General features: G+C 47.6%; 1 protein-coding gene across 1 annotated transcript in view; it reads left to right on the top strand.

Annotated features, from left to right (window-relative positions):
* The first annotated feature begins 504 nt into the window (after positions 1-504).
* LOC146252069 (cadherin-4-like) overlaps positions 505-14,375 on the top strand; it is a 51,580-nt gene continuing 37,709 nt past the window's right edge. The window contains exons 1-3 of the mRNA XM_084681445.1: positions 505-538; positions 2,539-2,765; positions 8,816-9,013. Of these exons, the coding sequence (XP_084537571.1) occupies positions 505-538; positions 2,539-2,765; positions 8,816-9,013 (459 nt within the window). The remainder of the gene's footprint in view (positions 539-2,538; positions 2,766-8,815; positions 9,014-14,375) is intronic.

Genomic DNA, 14,375 nt, shown 5'->3' with positions numbered 1-14,375 from the left:
TATCTTGCTCTCTCCCTCTTTTTCTTACACCTTGCTATCTCTCTCTTTTCCTCATACACACACTCAGCTGGGTAGCTGGACTACCACAGCGATATGCTTGAACATACCACATCGCCTGCACCCCCCCCCCCTCTGTTCTCAGAACCCCCCCAGCACACAAACCTCTGTCAACCAACCATGACCGCAACACTGCTGCACCACTGGCTATACGCCCAGCTTAGAGAGAGAGAGAGAGAGAGAGAGAGAGAGAGAGATAGAGAGAGAGAGAGAGAGAGAGAGAGAGAGAGAGAGAGAGAGAGACCACCTGCTATTTGTAATGCCCATATTTGTCTGCTTCAGTAATACATGAGCACTTGTCGCTATCATAAAGCTTTATTTTCTTCTCAAATTTGAATTTGACTTCCTCTCTGTTAATATAATCAGGCTTCCTTCCAAAACTTTATTGCCACATATTTGCCAACTGTAGCATGTGTTTGTCCAAAAACTGTCTCTGCCAAAGCAGACATGGATGCTGGCAGAGATGAAGAGACAGGAAGAGGTAGGTGAGGAGTGGGGGTTCACACCTTGAGGCTAGTCAAACCACTCAGAGACATAAAGGACTCAGAAGAAGACAGTCTCTAAACCACAGTACTAACACCACGGTATTGACCAATGACCTTTCCACCAGGCACTGTTATGTGGCTGAGTCCTCTACTGTGGGCTGTGTTGTGTTGTCACATACCAGTCTGACCCCCCACCATTAAACAACACTTGTTGCCTAGAGATGACTGAGTTTTTATGTTATGATCCATCTTCTTCTTTTTGGAGGGGGACTGTATGGCCTTAGCGCCAGTGAGAAGCCAAATCATGTTTGATGCATCTCCTCTCCGAAAGCCTGTCCTTGCACAGAGGAGAGAAGGACTGTGGGCCAGACACAGTGAAGGATACACCCTCCCCAGTGTCTCACAGCTTTTAACCCAAGGTCCCTCTCAATCCCATGTCTAGACTCAATAATCCTTAGGAGAGACAGGAAGCTGGAGAGGCAGACAAAAGGGCCCCTTGGCCCCAGACCAGATGAGTGTCTCCCGACTGGTCCTGCCCCAGTGTGTGTGTGCTGCCTGACCTCCTATGAGGTGTGTCTTTTAGTTGGTCTTCCTCCAGTGTGTGTGTGTGTGTACTGTGTATCTGCCGGCTGGTCTCCTCCAAGTGCTCTCTGTGTATTGTGTGTGCTGCTCTCAGACTCCAGCTGCTGGTTCTCAGCCCCCCAGAACGATGAAAGAGTGACCTCACCCTGCTACTGTAATCCAGGACTGTACTCCCACACACACTGGACACCCATCGCACTGGGTTTGACCTGACTCCTGAAGTTTGCTCTGATCCGTATCCTGTTTGTGGAGTAACTGTAACCACCCCCTCCATCCCTCCATCTCCCTCCCTCACATTGTTTAGCTTTTCAGGGAGGTGAAGGATAAGGACATTTTCTCATTGTCATGCTAATTTGCCTCATATTACCCGGTGGTGAGAGTCAATAGTGTGTTCAGTCAGCCATGGTACAGACAAGGGCTCGCGTTTCTCTCAGTCTCCGTTTACATCTAACTGCCTTTTACTTTGCTACTATTTAATGACTGGCTGTAATTAGTGAAACAGGATATAGACAAATGTGCTCACACAAGTGTGTTTGGAGGTCTCTGTACTCAAGGAATAAAACAAGAGCTTATTGATTTGTGATATTTACAGTGCATGTACATAACAATACGTGATCTGTTATGACTCTGAATTCCCTATTGGCTCACGGTACACACCATCTTCACATGTATGATGGTAGTATGCACGTACATGCATGTAGATGCTGGTTGAGAGTCTGTGTGTTTGCTTGAGTTTATTTGCCTGTAAATGTATTTTGTCCACGTACGGAAACCTGTGGCATTTCATGGAAATGTCATTTCTAGAATGTTGTGTATGTTTGTTGTTTGTCATTGTGGCTAAGACATGTGAGTGGCTATACTCTAGTCTAGGCGCCTATCTTTATTCTCTCTCTCTCTCTCTCTCTCTCTCTCTCTCTCTCTCTCTCTCTCTCTCTCTCTCTCTCTCTCTCTCTCTCTCTCTCTCTCTCTCTCTCTCTCTCTCTCTCTCTGTGTGTCTCTCGTAGTCTTTTGTTCCTCCCTTCTGTCTCTGCAGTCATCATGCTGCTATTCAAGAAGGATGTGACATTATCATGGATTGTGTTTTGCCAAACACGCAATCACCCATTGAACAGAAAGAGAGTGACAGAGAGTGACAGAGAGTGACAGAGAGAAAGTGAAGAGAGATCGAGAGAGCAAGAAAAAGAAAAAGAGAGGGGCATGCATAAGAAAATTGAAATATTTCATCACAATGAAAAAATTACTTGAAACAATGTAATGTTGTTTGTAATCCATCTCATACTATTCTCCATATTGAGCTTCAACATTGGAAACGACTGAGGTCGGATCAATCACTGATCATGTCTCCTCCTCTCTTCCTTCCCTTTCCTCCCCCCTCTCCCCTCCCTCTCCCTCCTCCCCTTCCCCCACTCCACAGTGAAGTTTGACGACTGTATGGGGAGTGATGGCGTGCTCTTCCAGAGCAGTGATCCCAGTTTTGGCGTGCGGGCCGATGGCTCCATCTACGTTCAGAGAGAGGATGCCAGTCTGACAGAGCCGGTCCAGTTCAAGCTGACGGCACGCGGTCCAAACACTCATGTGTGGGAGACTGTGATCCAGCTGGCCCTCATCGACCAATCAGCAGCTCCTCCACACGGAAATGAGGTACGCACGCACACACACAAACGTGCACATGCACACACCCATGTGCTCACACCCCTAAACAACTCCAGAGTGTCATCCCAGACATAATCTGCAGGCATTTGAGAAGCGTTTTCAGCTGAGATTCAGGGCACATGCCCCAGGGGTGGAGCAGGGAGGGAACACACAACACAGGTGCAGAAGGTGCTATCATTCGATCACAGGAGGCCAGCTCTCAAGTCACCCATATAAGCTGTTAGTGGAAAGCAGACAGATTCCTCAGACCTGTACCACCCCCCCACCAACCACCACCCCCAGGTCCTGTTGCACATGGTGTTCTACTGGTATGAAGTCTGCAGTCTCAGCGGTAGAGCTCTGAGGTGCAGATCTGAAACACTGATACCAGACCTGAGCGCAGATGCCCAGATGTTAACTAGATAAATCAGCACACACACATACACACTCACATGCTCTCACACACACACACAATTATAAATTGGCAATAAATTAGCCAAGACTCACATTTCTGTTCACACTCAGACCTACAAAGGGGATGGATGGCATCCCTCTAGTGAGTCAAGCAAATGCAGCAGAGACAAAGGTATCGCTTACAGTCCCGATGTCTGACAAGACTCACACTTAGTCTCAATTACCCTCCAGGCAACCAACACAGCTAGCCAACCAGTCAGTCAGTCAGTCAGTCAGCCAACCAGTCAGTCAGCCAACCAGCCAGCCAGCCAGCCAGCCAGCCAGCCAGCCAGCCACCCAAGGCACTAGTGAACATACTCACTAACATTGGAACATGTTGTGTGTTGCTTATATTCTCGTTATCTGTTGGAGTGTACAGTACGTATGTCAGACACATGTATGTACATCATGACACTGTATGACTATGTTTAGCCTGTGTTCTGCCCCTCTCTCACCAACCGTCTCTGGAGGAAGGGATCCCTCTCTGACTTGCTCCTCCCAAGGTTTCTTCCATTTTTTCTCCTGTTGGGAGTTTTTCTGGGAGTTTTTCCTTGTCTTCATTGAGGTTTAGGTTGGTTGAGGGGCAGTTCTATGGGCGTGTGTGAAGCCCTCTGTGACATGCTTGCATGTAAAAAGAGCTATACAAATACATTTGGTTTGATTAGTCAGTATGTGTGTTTACATCTCAGTATTAGTCTGTGTCTGTAGCCTAGCCGCCAACAGACTGGCTGACTAAGCCTATGATGAATTCATTCCAGTTATACTGACGGTCCAGGTAGGGGGCTGAAAATACACCCAGCACATCTCCATACCTCCTGCCCAGCCTGCCTACACTCAACCTGCTGCTCAGCCCCTGTCTGTCTCCTAGCATGGGCTAGGACCCAGGTTAGGACCCGGACAGGACACAGGCTAGGACCCAGGCTAGGACCCAGGCTAGGACCCGGACAGGACGCAGGCTAGGACCCAGGCTAGGACCCAGGCTAGGACCCGGACAGGACGCAGGCCAGGACCCGGACAGGACGCAGGCTAGGCAGCAATCTAGGAGCCTCTGTGGAGCAGGGTAGGACCCAGGCTAAGGTCAGACTTGGAGACAGGCCAAGACCCAGTAAGCAGCAGGCTAGGACCCACCTAGCCCCAGGCTAACACCTGTCTAGGACCAGACTAGAATCAGACTAGGACCCTGAAATAGGAAGGACACGTAAAGTTACCCTCTAAGCTGATTGAACAGTTTAGTTTGGGCTGAAGCCAGGATTGTTCTTTCCAGCTCTCTCTGTGCTCCATGTGTATAGTTCACCATCCCATCACAGACGAGTCCCATCTGCTGTAGTTGAGCACAGAGGGGGTCAGCATGGGGAGTGTTGGCAGGATAGCCACAAGGGCTGGCATAAGTCAACAAATCACCCAAGACCACGATGTGCCCTGTGTCACCCAGTCTGCTGCCCTCACTCTCACCCACTCTTCAACCAGACAGCAAAGCTGGGGTGTGTTTGCGTGTGTCTATTAAAAGGTACCCTGTAAAAGAAGCTGAGAAACAACAGAGAGGAGACAGGGTCAGACATGATCCACATCAGCTATAGGTGAGAGGGAAGCTGGTGCGGATCATATAAATGCAGAAAACAAGATGCCCAGCACAATGTTACATCTCCTAATGGGAAATAGAGTTTTGTGGCCCGTTCTGTTAAATACGTCATAGTTTCCAGATGTCTGGGTAGGCTGGGTAGGCTCATATCAAAGTGTGTGAGGTGGAGGGAAGGAGGCAATGAGCAGGGACGTTAAGGGTGACTTGGGAGAAGGGAAAGGGGAGGCATGGAGAGACAAGGGGAGACTGGGGAGACTGGGGAGGCAGGGGGAGGTTAGGGGGAGGGTGATGAGAGGAAAGCTGGGATGAGAGCCAGCTGGCCTGGCCTAGTGGCACCAGAGCTTGAGGCTGCATCTATTTCACACTCACTGACTCCTGTTCACACAGCATGGGTGTGTGTGGTTGTTTGTGTGAGTGTATGTGCGTCTGTGTAAGATCAATTGTGAATACGTTTTAAGTGTTTTATTTATTCTGTGAGTGTGTGTGTGTGTGTGTGTGTGTGTGCATGTTTGGGTGTTAATGGGTGTTTGTTTGTAAGCACCTGAATTTAAGTTTGAAGGTTGTCTTTGTTTTTTGGATCTTGTACGTACTCTAATAGCCAGTTCCAACCATGTATTTCCATCATGGTGGAGGAACAACTTGCAACAATGATGATGGACTCTCTTTCTCTGTCTTTCTTTCTTTCTTGTTTTCTTTCTTTCTTGTTTTCTTTCTTTCTTGTTTTCTTTCTTTCTTGTTTTCTTTCTTTCCTTCTGTCTGTCTGTCTGTCTGTCTGTCTGTCTGTCTCTCTCTCTCTCTCTCTCTCTCTCTCTCTCTCTCTCTCTCTCTCTCTCTCTCTCTCTCTCTCTCTCTCTCTCTCTCTCTCTCTCTCTCTCTCTCTATCACTCTCTCAGCCAACCCCCTAGGGGCCCAAACAGGTACCTGTTGGTATCTGCAGATAAAGGATCTGGAGCATGACTTATTTAGACATGGGAGGGAGGGGTCACAACTGCTAACCAACATATAATCAGACCTCCATCTCCCTTACCCTCTGCCAGCCCCACCTCACCCCTCCACACCCAGCATGCCAGGGTGAAGTGGGGCAGCTTGGTCCTCCAGTCAGACCTACTCAGCTCTCCATGAGATGAAGAAGGAGAATACATGTTTCCAGAGCCCGCGCACATCTGTCTTCTTCCTCCGACTGACAAACACAGTTTGCATCCATGTGCCATGCTGGCACACACACGCATGTTTCACTTGGCACAGACCGGCGAGAGGTTCTTTCCCCGAACACACACCATATGGATCAAATTTAGGACTCACCTGCCACACTGCACACGGAACAAAAACCAGATCACATGCATGTTTGGATGTGGTGTGTGTGGTTGTGTGAGGGGTGGATGGTGTGTTGGTTTGATGGTCTGTGGAGCGTGAGGAGAGGACTTGGAGCTGGATCTAAAGCAGAGATAAACAGAGCAGGCTGTACCAGGGGCAGCAGCTCCCCTAGTGGTGGAGATGAGAATTACACAACTCGCTTTGACTTTATAAGAGACTAGTAATAATGACATGATTACGAGTTTCTACATACATGCGTGCAACCTATGGATAAGTCCCCCTCCCCACATACACTCATACACACAGACTTATTACCTTGCTACCCTCCCCTTCCTCCTTCCTTCCTTCCTTCCCCCTGCCCCGCCCCGGGCGATAATCCACTCCCTGCCTGACGTTTAAAATGTGGGGCCTGTTTGACGTAACTGAGCACGACACCTTCCCCCCACGGATTCACACCGCCCCCTCTCCTCCCTCCCTTCCTCCCACTCACACACAAACCCACTCCCACGCACACACACACAGCATATGCCAACCCTTCAGACAGGTTTCCTTTAATGCAGCCTTAAAAGCCTTTCTCCTGGATGTCCATCTAATGAAGTGAGCTTGAAAGCATTGTTTTCTCTGGCAGGTACAACCCACCTTTGGAGGGAACTAGGCAACCGGGCATGAACTAGAGGGGGGTAGAGAGTAGAGGCCCAGGTTTATAGGCTGTGGAAAGTTCCACAGAGGTGGCTATTAGTAGAATCCGCTTGCCGTACAACACGACCCCTCAGCATTCAAAGTTTGCCAGAAGGCCTGCTTTCTTTCTCTGTTGTTGTTCTTGTTCCTGTGTTTCCCCCACATTTTAACTACCAATGACAAACCACAAGGCCACAAGCCACGGAGGGAGAGGGGGAGAGGAAGTAGGGTTACAGTGAAATCAAATGTTGGAATAGGTATTAAAACAGCAGCCTCTTTATATGTAAATGTGTGGTGATTGAACCCCCTTCCCTGGACTCCCTCAATACATGAAGCTTTTTCTTACAGAGTTTGTTCTCATGGCTCTTGACACTCACACACACTTATACACACACACACACACAGACACAGACACACAGAGAGAAAGACACACACACACACACACACACACACAGAGACACACACACAGAAACACACACACAGACATAGACAGACAGAGACACACACACATTGAAACACACTCACTCACTCACACACACATGGTAATATAACTCCCTTGATTGTACCACAGAACCCTACATCGTTCTCTCATGCTCCTTGCCCTGGAACAATGGGACACGTGGGTGCAGCTTATGTGCTGAGACCTGGGGGAGAGTGTTAGCCAAGCATTATCCTAGCCCCATACACTTACCCTGCTAGCACTCCCTGCTCTTGGTAAATAGCTATTATTGAGACAAGCTGTCAGGGTCTGCCAACAGGGAGGAGAGAGGAAGAAAAACAATAAAACTGAAAGAGCGATGGAGAGAGGGCAAGGGGGAGAAAGGGATAGCTAGACAGAGAGAGAGTGAGAGGAGGAGAGCAGCATAGTTGAGAGATTGAGTGTGATGACAGATCTAGTGAACTGCAGACACGTTTTCTCCTGTAACCCTGAGATATTGTAGGTTAGTAGACTGTTCTGGAACACTTAGATACCGTAGGTTAACATACTCTCATGTATCACTGAGATACTGTAGGTTAGTAGACTGTTCTGAAACCCTGGGATACTATAGGTTAGTAGACTGTTCTGTAACACTGGGATACTGTAGGTTAACAGACTCCCATGTATCACTGGGATACTGTAGGTTAACAGACTGTCCCATATCACCGAGATAAAGTGACAACCAGAACCACTGCATGTCAATTCCTGTATTTATGAATATATACCCTGCAGGCACAGTGTAGGTTGAAACCAACAGCACTGCAGTTTAGAAAGTGGGCTGTAACTTTGATATTTGCTTTTAGACCTTGAAAGGTAGCTATAAAAAGTGGAATTCATCTCCAGTATTGCAGCCTTAGGACACATATTGTATTTGCACAACATGTGTAATATATACATATATAAATATATATATGAGACAGAAATACATAAATACATGGAACAACAAGTTTCCAAAGCAATACTGTGCTCTCTGTCGCTCTATTGATGTACAAGTAATGACCTTCTCAGGAGCTTTATGCATAGATACCTTTACACTGCACTTGCTTAGGATATGCCTTACAGTAAATGCTGCAAAGGAAAGTTATTTTATCCAGCGCAATATATGTTAAACTAATGTAATTTCAAGCTCTACACCCTTTATGGAAGAGTCTTTGTTGAAAGTCTTTAGAGATAGAACTAATAAAACCCAGTTCTGATGAATACTCCAAATTCCCTCATAAAGGTTCCAGGCTTAATCCTAGCCAGGTGGAGGGTTAATTGAAGGCTAGCTAAAAGATAATGATCTTGACTCAGCATTACAAACTGAGAAGTCTGTGTAATAGGAGGGTGCGTTGTGTGGCGTTGGCTCTTTAAAAGGTGGCTCAGCAGCGTCCTTGGCTGTCTGAATAGGGCCTTAAATCCGAGACAAAGACATGTCCGTTCTGTACAGGACTTTACAGCCAGGTAGAAATGACAAGGTCTTCTCCCCTTTGTCCCTCTCGCTCACACACATACTGTACACACACATTCACACAAATTCACACATGTGCATAAAGCCCATATTATCTGTCTCCCCAGATCGTCGGAGAAAACGAGAGGCTCGCTGAGAGGAAAGAGTACAAGCAAGAGTTCCAAGCCCCACCTTCCATCATCATGTTTCCAGGGCAACGCCAGGCAAGCTCCAATGGGCTGCGTCGACAGAAGAGGGACTGGGTGATCCCGCCAATCAATGTTCCTGAAAATTCTAGAGGACCGTTTCCCCAGATGCTCGTCAGTGTAAGTAGAAGCTTCAGGTCACATCCCTAATCCTGAGCATCCGAGCGGTCATGGTGATGAAGCGCTCGCGTGCAGAGGAGAGGCTGTCAGGACAGCCCGGGGGTGATGATGAGCATACTGGTCATTATGGGGGGATTATGCTGTGTGTTTGGGATGTGATTACAGTTGGGAATGCACTCAGGTGTTCTCCTGACTGGACTAAGAGCTTTCCTCCTCCAGAACAGCTAAGAAGCTCTCTCTCGCTCTCTCTCTCTCTCTCTCTCTCTCTCTCTCTCTCTCTCTCTCTCTCTCTCTCTCTCTCTCTCTCTCTCTCTCTCTCTCTCTCTCTCTCTCTCTCTCGTTCTCTCTCTCTCTCTCTCTCTCTCTCGTTCTCTCGTTCTCTCGTTCTCTCTCTCTCTCTCTCTCTCTCTCTCTCTCTTTCTCTCTCTCTCACGCTCTCTGTTTGCTTCTCTAATAAAACATTTGCCTCTTTATTCAGGCAATCCAGTGAAGTTCAGCAAAGTTCAGCGCTATTTGTTTTGCTACCTTTAAGATGCAATTTGTCACAGACTTGCGACTACAGGGTGTACTGAAGGTTTGTGAGAAGGCACCACAGTAAGGAAAGGAAAGCCTCTTGTACAACTTGAGGAGCTCCAATACCCTAGCAGCTAAGCAGTGCAGGAGTTCAACCTCTCAGGTCTAATAAGACTATGGCCCCAGGGCCCTCTTAAACAGATAAGCATCTTGTTTTGAACTGCGAGGGGTTTAGAGCCTGATTAGATGGAAACCTTCTCCATCCCACCCCTACAATCATGTGGACGCACAGTCTAAACCCTCCTTATTGCTTTCATAAGGCTGTGTGTCAACTCCCTGTGAGCAGTGAGAGTGCTGGCTGGAGTCTCTCCCACACTGCTCCCCTCTGCTCCTCCCCTTGATCATTATTCTACACAGCTCCGCTTATTCAGTATTCCAGAGACGGCATCGTGGAACAACGCAAGTGACTAGCATCGCTACAAATTACATTTCAGCTAGTTTTGAAAAGTATGGGAAATAAACAGAACAGGGAGGAGGGTTGGAGGTTGAGATTGAGAGAGCTGTGTGGAAAAGGAACGAACATGAATAAATAAACGTTTGTGTAAATGTGTTGTTGTGCGAAGGGTTGCGCTGCTGAGTGTTTAAAATTCAGAGATTCTGTCACAACACAACGCTCAGCTTGTCTCAGCCAGAGAGGCTGTGGAACCCAGGGCTTGTGGTGTGTGCTCCCGTTCATCAAAAAACATCACTCTCAGTAAAATATAGCACTGCTTTTGCTCTCTCCTTCTTTCCTTCCTTCTTTCCTTCCTTCTTCGTTTCTTTCTTTTTTCTTTCCTTCCCTTTATCTGGGATATCTTGCCATCAGCTTTCTCTGGCTGTTTACATAGCACTCTCAGTTTTAGCTTTTGGTATCAAATTGTGCAGAAGAAGCATTTTCTTTAGTCTTCCTGTCTTTGTTTTGCAACCTGTTTTCATCTAATCCCAAGGGGGAGCCCGCGGAGCAACTTAAAGGGAACTTTTCTTGTAAAGAAAAAAAAAGCATTTGAAATAGGAGAAAGTTTATGAGCCTTTGTTGAAAAGCAAGGGTGTTTGGGGGGTATTGGGAGATCTGGTGCACGTCACCCTGGCAGTGCTGGGAGTCCTGAGCCCCAGCACTGAGCCCATCAGCACCCAGACAGACAGCTCTGATGTGTGTTTGTTTCGTAAGTGTGTGTTGTGTGTGTGAGTGTGTGTGTGTGTGTGTGGGGGGGGGGGGGGGGGGGGGGGGGGGTTGGGGAGGGTGGTAGACGGAATCAAAGAAGCATTTGGAAGAGTAGAAAGCAGCCACACAATCCACTTCTGGGCTGTAAATAGGGCCGTTAGGGGCTGGTGGAGAGCAGGGAGAGAGGAGCTGGGAGCGAGGGAGAAGTGATGCGTGTTGATGCCTCTTTGGGGTCTCCGGCACCAGTTTTCTTCTAATAATGTCTAGAGGCACTGAGGGCCTTCCCGAGATACAGCACCCAGCCGATATTTAACAAGGAGCCGAGGGGGGAGGTGATGTCATCCATTTTGTTGTTTTGTATCAACTGCTCAAATGGTGCTCATGTGAAGCGTTGCTTTTTACTTTACAATGCTTTTTGATTGGATACCGTTGACAGGGACAGGGGAAAGGACTGCAAATCTTCTACAGTAACAAGTGGTGGTGTTAGAGCATGTTTTTTGTTACAGCTGTCCAAGCTTTTTACTAATAAATTATAGCTAGTTGGAGTGACCAGTATCTACCTCTCTCCGTCTATCTCCCTCTCTCCCTCTGCCTCCTTGTGTCTCCTCCTCTCCACCTCTCCTACCTCAGTATAGTGTCTCTGTGTGGTGTGGCAGTGACTGTGTCATGCCTACCTTGCCTAATGGCCTGTGAAGCCAATCCCGGTCCTAATGGGCTGTTCTGTCATCCCGCTGAAAGCTGAGTGACACCCAGGAGAAGCAGGGCCCCACCAGTGCACTGCTCCTTTCCCAGTCCAGACCCAGGGGCCATCAGCGGGACAGGCAGGGTGACAGCACCCCTCACTAGCTTCTCCACATGGCTCTGCTCTGTCACTGGGCGTAGGCCAGCACTGGCTAGGACATGCGAGGGGGGGGGGCGAGAGTAAGCCTGAGAGCGGAGTCACTGATGCTGTTCATCACTAGAACTGGAGCAGATCATTGCTCTTTAACATGCAGCAACATCAAAGTCCATGGCTTGGAACACGTCAGCTAACACTAACACCAGGACTTCAGCCTGTTTGCAGCCCTGGATTGTTTTATTTTCTCCCAAGGTGGATGTTCTGGTTGTGGAGAAACCAAAATAGAGTGCTTCAGAGTGCTTCTCCTCGGCAGACAGGAATGACTGACACCGCAGAACTTTAACAAGCACCAAGAAGAAAGACAAACAAAAGAGAGATTGCACCAAGGAGCAAATGAAAACATGAAAGCTTTTCAGGAGAAAATAAGAAAAAAGTTCAAAATAATGATAGGGGGAAAAAAGAGAAAGAGAGGAGTGAGTACTTGTTCACAATAAACAGGTGTTCTTAGTCGTTTTCTTTCTTCTCAAGCCAAACAACCATCAATGGCATGTAAGAGCCATTGATTTTTTCAGAAAGGCTTTTTGGAACCTTCCATTGATTCACACACTTCTCCTGCGGCACACAGCCATTGATTTTTTTGCTAGGGTAAATAAAGACTCAACTGCCCCCCCCCCCCCCCCCGCCCCTGCCCCCCTCCCGCATCAGCAGAAAGCCAACAAACCCCCAGACCCCAGCGCCAGGGTCTCCAGAATGTTCTGCTGTGAGGAGCCGGGGTGCCAGAGGTGCAACAGCTCCGAGGCAGGGAGATAATGACCAGATTGGAGACCTGGAGGCTGCAGGTTTGGGTTTAGGTCAGAGAGCTGCTGTGAAAATAGACTGTGGGGACCACAACTGTGAGCTGTCATCACCGTGAGAGCTGGGTGTCCAGGGCAGGAACCTTGTTGCTGTAGACTGGAGCTGTTGCTCTCGGTTACCTCCTGTCCAGGCTCTGGTGTGAATCTCCCTCTTTCCATCTCCTCGCTCCTGTTCTTCTGTGTTTCCTCCTCACCTGCTGTCTCCTTAATATTGATGCTCTTATTTACAGTATATATTTACTAGGGCTGTGGAATGATTACACACTTTAATCAACTTAATCACAGGTTTCTGTGGATTAATCATGATTAATTACATATTACCGATTTTCCGAATTTTTGTCATTAGTGTGCGTCTTTGATTTTGCGGTACCTTGATGCTCAAGTCACCCATTGCCACTCACAAAACTTTGGTGAACCCCTCGTCCTCAACAATATCAATTGGTCTACAGCTTTTGCACTACATTTGGCAACTGTGCTCGTCACCTTGTCACAGGCAGACTTGTGAGGGCCCTACGCTGTTCAGTGAGGGTGGATTGGCGCATTCTACTTGAACTCCCCTCGCCGACCAACACATGTTTCGTGTTGAAGTGGTATAGGTTACTTTAGGCTGGTATTGCTTCGGTAAAACGATAACATACAGTCATTTAGCATTCAGTCATTAAGCAGACGCTCCTATCCAGAGCGATAACGTCTTCCCGCAGAGTGTGCATATCACTTTGGTTTTATTGGATGTTCCATCTTAGTTTTTTGGGAACACAAACTTCTCATCCAGAAGTTGCAGATTGGGTGGAATTGTGGTTATAATACGTTAAATGTGTTAACAAAAATAACAAATTAATCCTGTAATTTAATCATAACGTTATTTTTCACAGCCCTAATATTTACATTACATAGCTCTACCCTTGTTGTACCTTTCAGGAAAAAAAAAAATAGGGAACATTTTTTCCCCCCAATGTCCAACCGTCATTCTGTCCATATATTCTCTCTCCATTGGGTTGAGAGCCCAGTGATTGTCTTGACAGAGCGCCCATTTCATCCTTTAATAAAGGAGAGACAGACTTATGGACGTCACCTGGACATCAGTCCCTGTTCAGGTTGAGTCATCTCAGCGTCAAAGAGCTGTCCCTCCATCTATGTGACAAGACTCATATCGTTTAAGACTGCCCTTGGGAGAGAGTTGGCAGAAATGTACTTGTAAGATATGTAGCTGCCTCCCACAGTAAGCATCAAAGAATATTCTATTGACAAGGTATGGATTGACATCCCACAGAGACAGTTTAGCTGCAGCACTCATCCCACCAAATAAATGTCCTTTTTCTAGTGAGTGGGTAATTTTCTAAAGCCTTTATTGATTTTCAGCAAGAGAAACATTTTGGTACAGAGATTTTATTTGCCGTCTGATGTCCCAGTATTGACAAATAATTGAGACGAGACCATACAATACAATGTAGCTGTTGATGACGGTTCAGAACAAATTGGCATCCTATCTCGATATGGTGTTTTTTGGGCCTGCTACCTCCAGCAGCGGCCTCGTACTGTACCTATCTGCCTCTCTGCCTCTCTGCCTCTCTGCCTCTCTTCATGAAGGGCTAGCCTCTTGAATAAACAACTGCTTCATCCAGTGTGTATGTGTGTGTGTGCGCGCCCCTGTGTGTGTGCTTGAGACCGTGTGTGTATGACATCTGTGTGCATGTTTACTCGGCCTAGCTGCCATAGCACTTGTACTGCAGTTCCCTGCAGTTCCCTGCAGTTCCCTGTCCCCTGTGGAGCTTGGGAGGACCGGAGGGAGTCCCCGAGGTGCCCTCTCCATCTTCAGTGTATGTTTACCCCTGATTAATGACTACACCACTCCACTGACAGACACGGCAGTAACACACATGGCCGGGAAAGGAGAGAACAGGAGAGAGAATAGGGTGCAACAGAAAAAGTAAGCTGAGCCGCAGCTTATTGAGTCAG

Source organism: Hypomesus nipponensis, chromosome 18 (assembly GCF_054491055.1).
Source record: "Hypomesus nipponensis isolate SF chromosome 18, ASM5449105v1, whole genome shotgun sequence".
Lineage (NCBI taxonomy): Eukaryota > Metazoa > Chordata > Actinopteri > Osmeriformes > Osmeridae > Hypomesus > Hypomesus nipponensis.
This window is presented reverse-complemented; position numbering and strand designations above follow the sequence as displayed.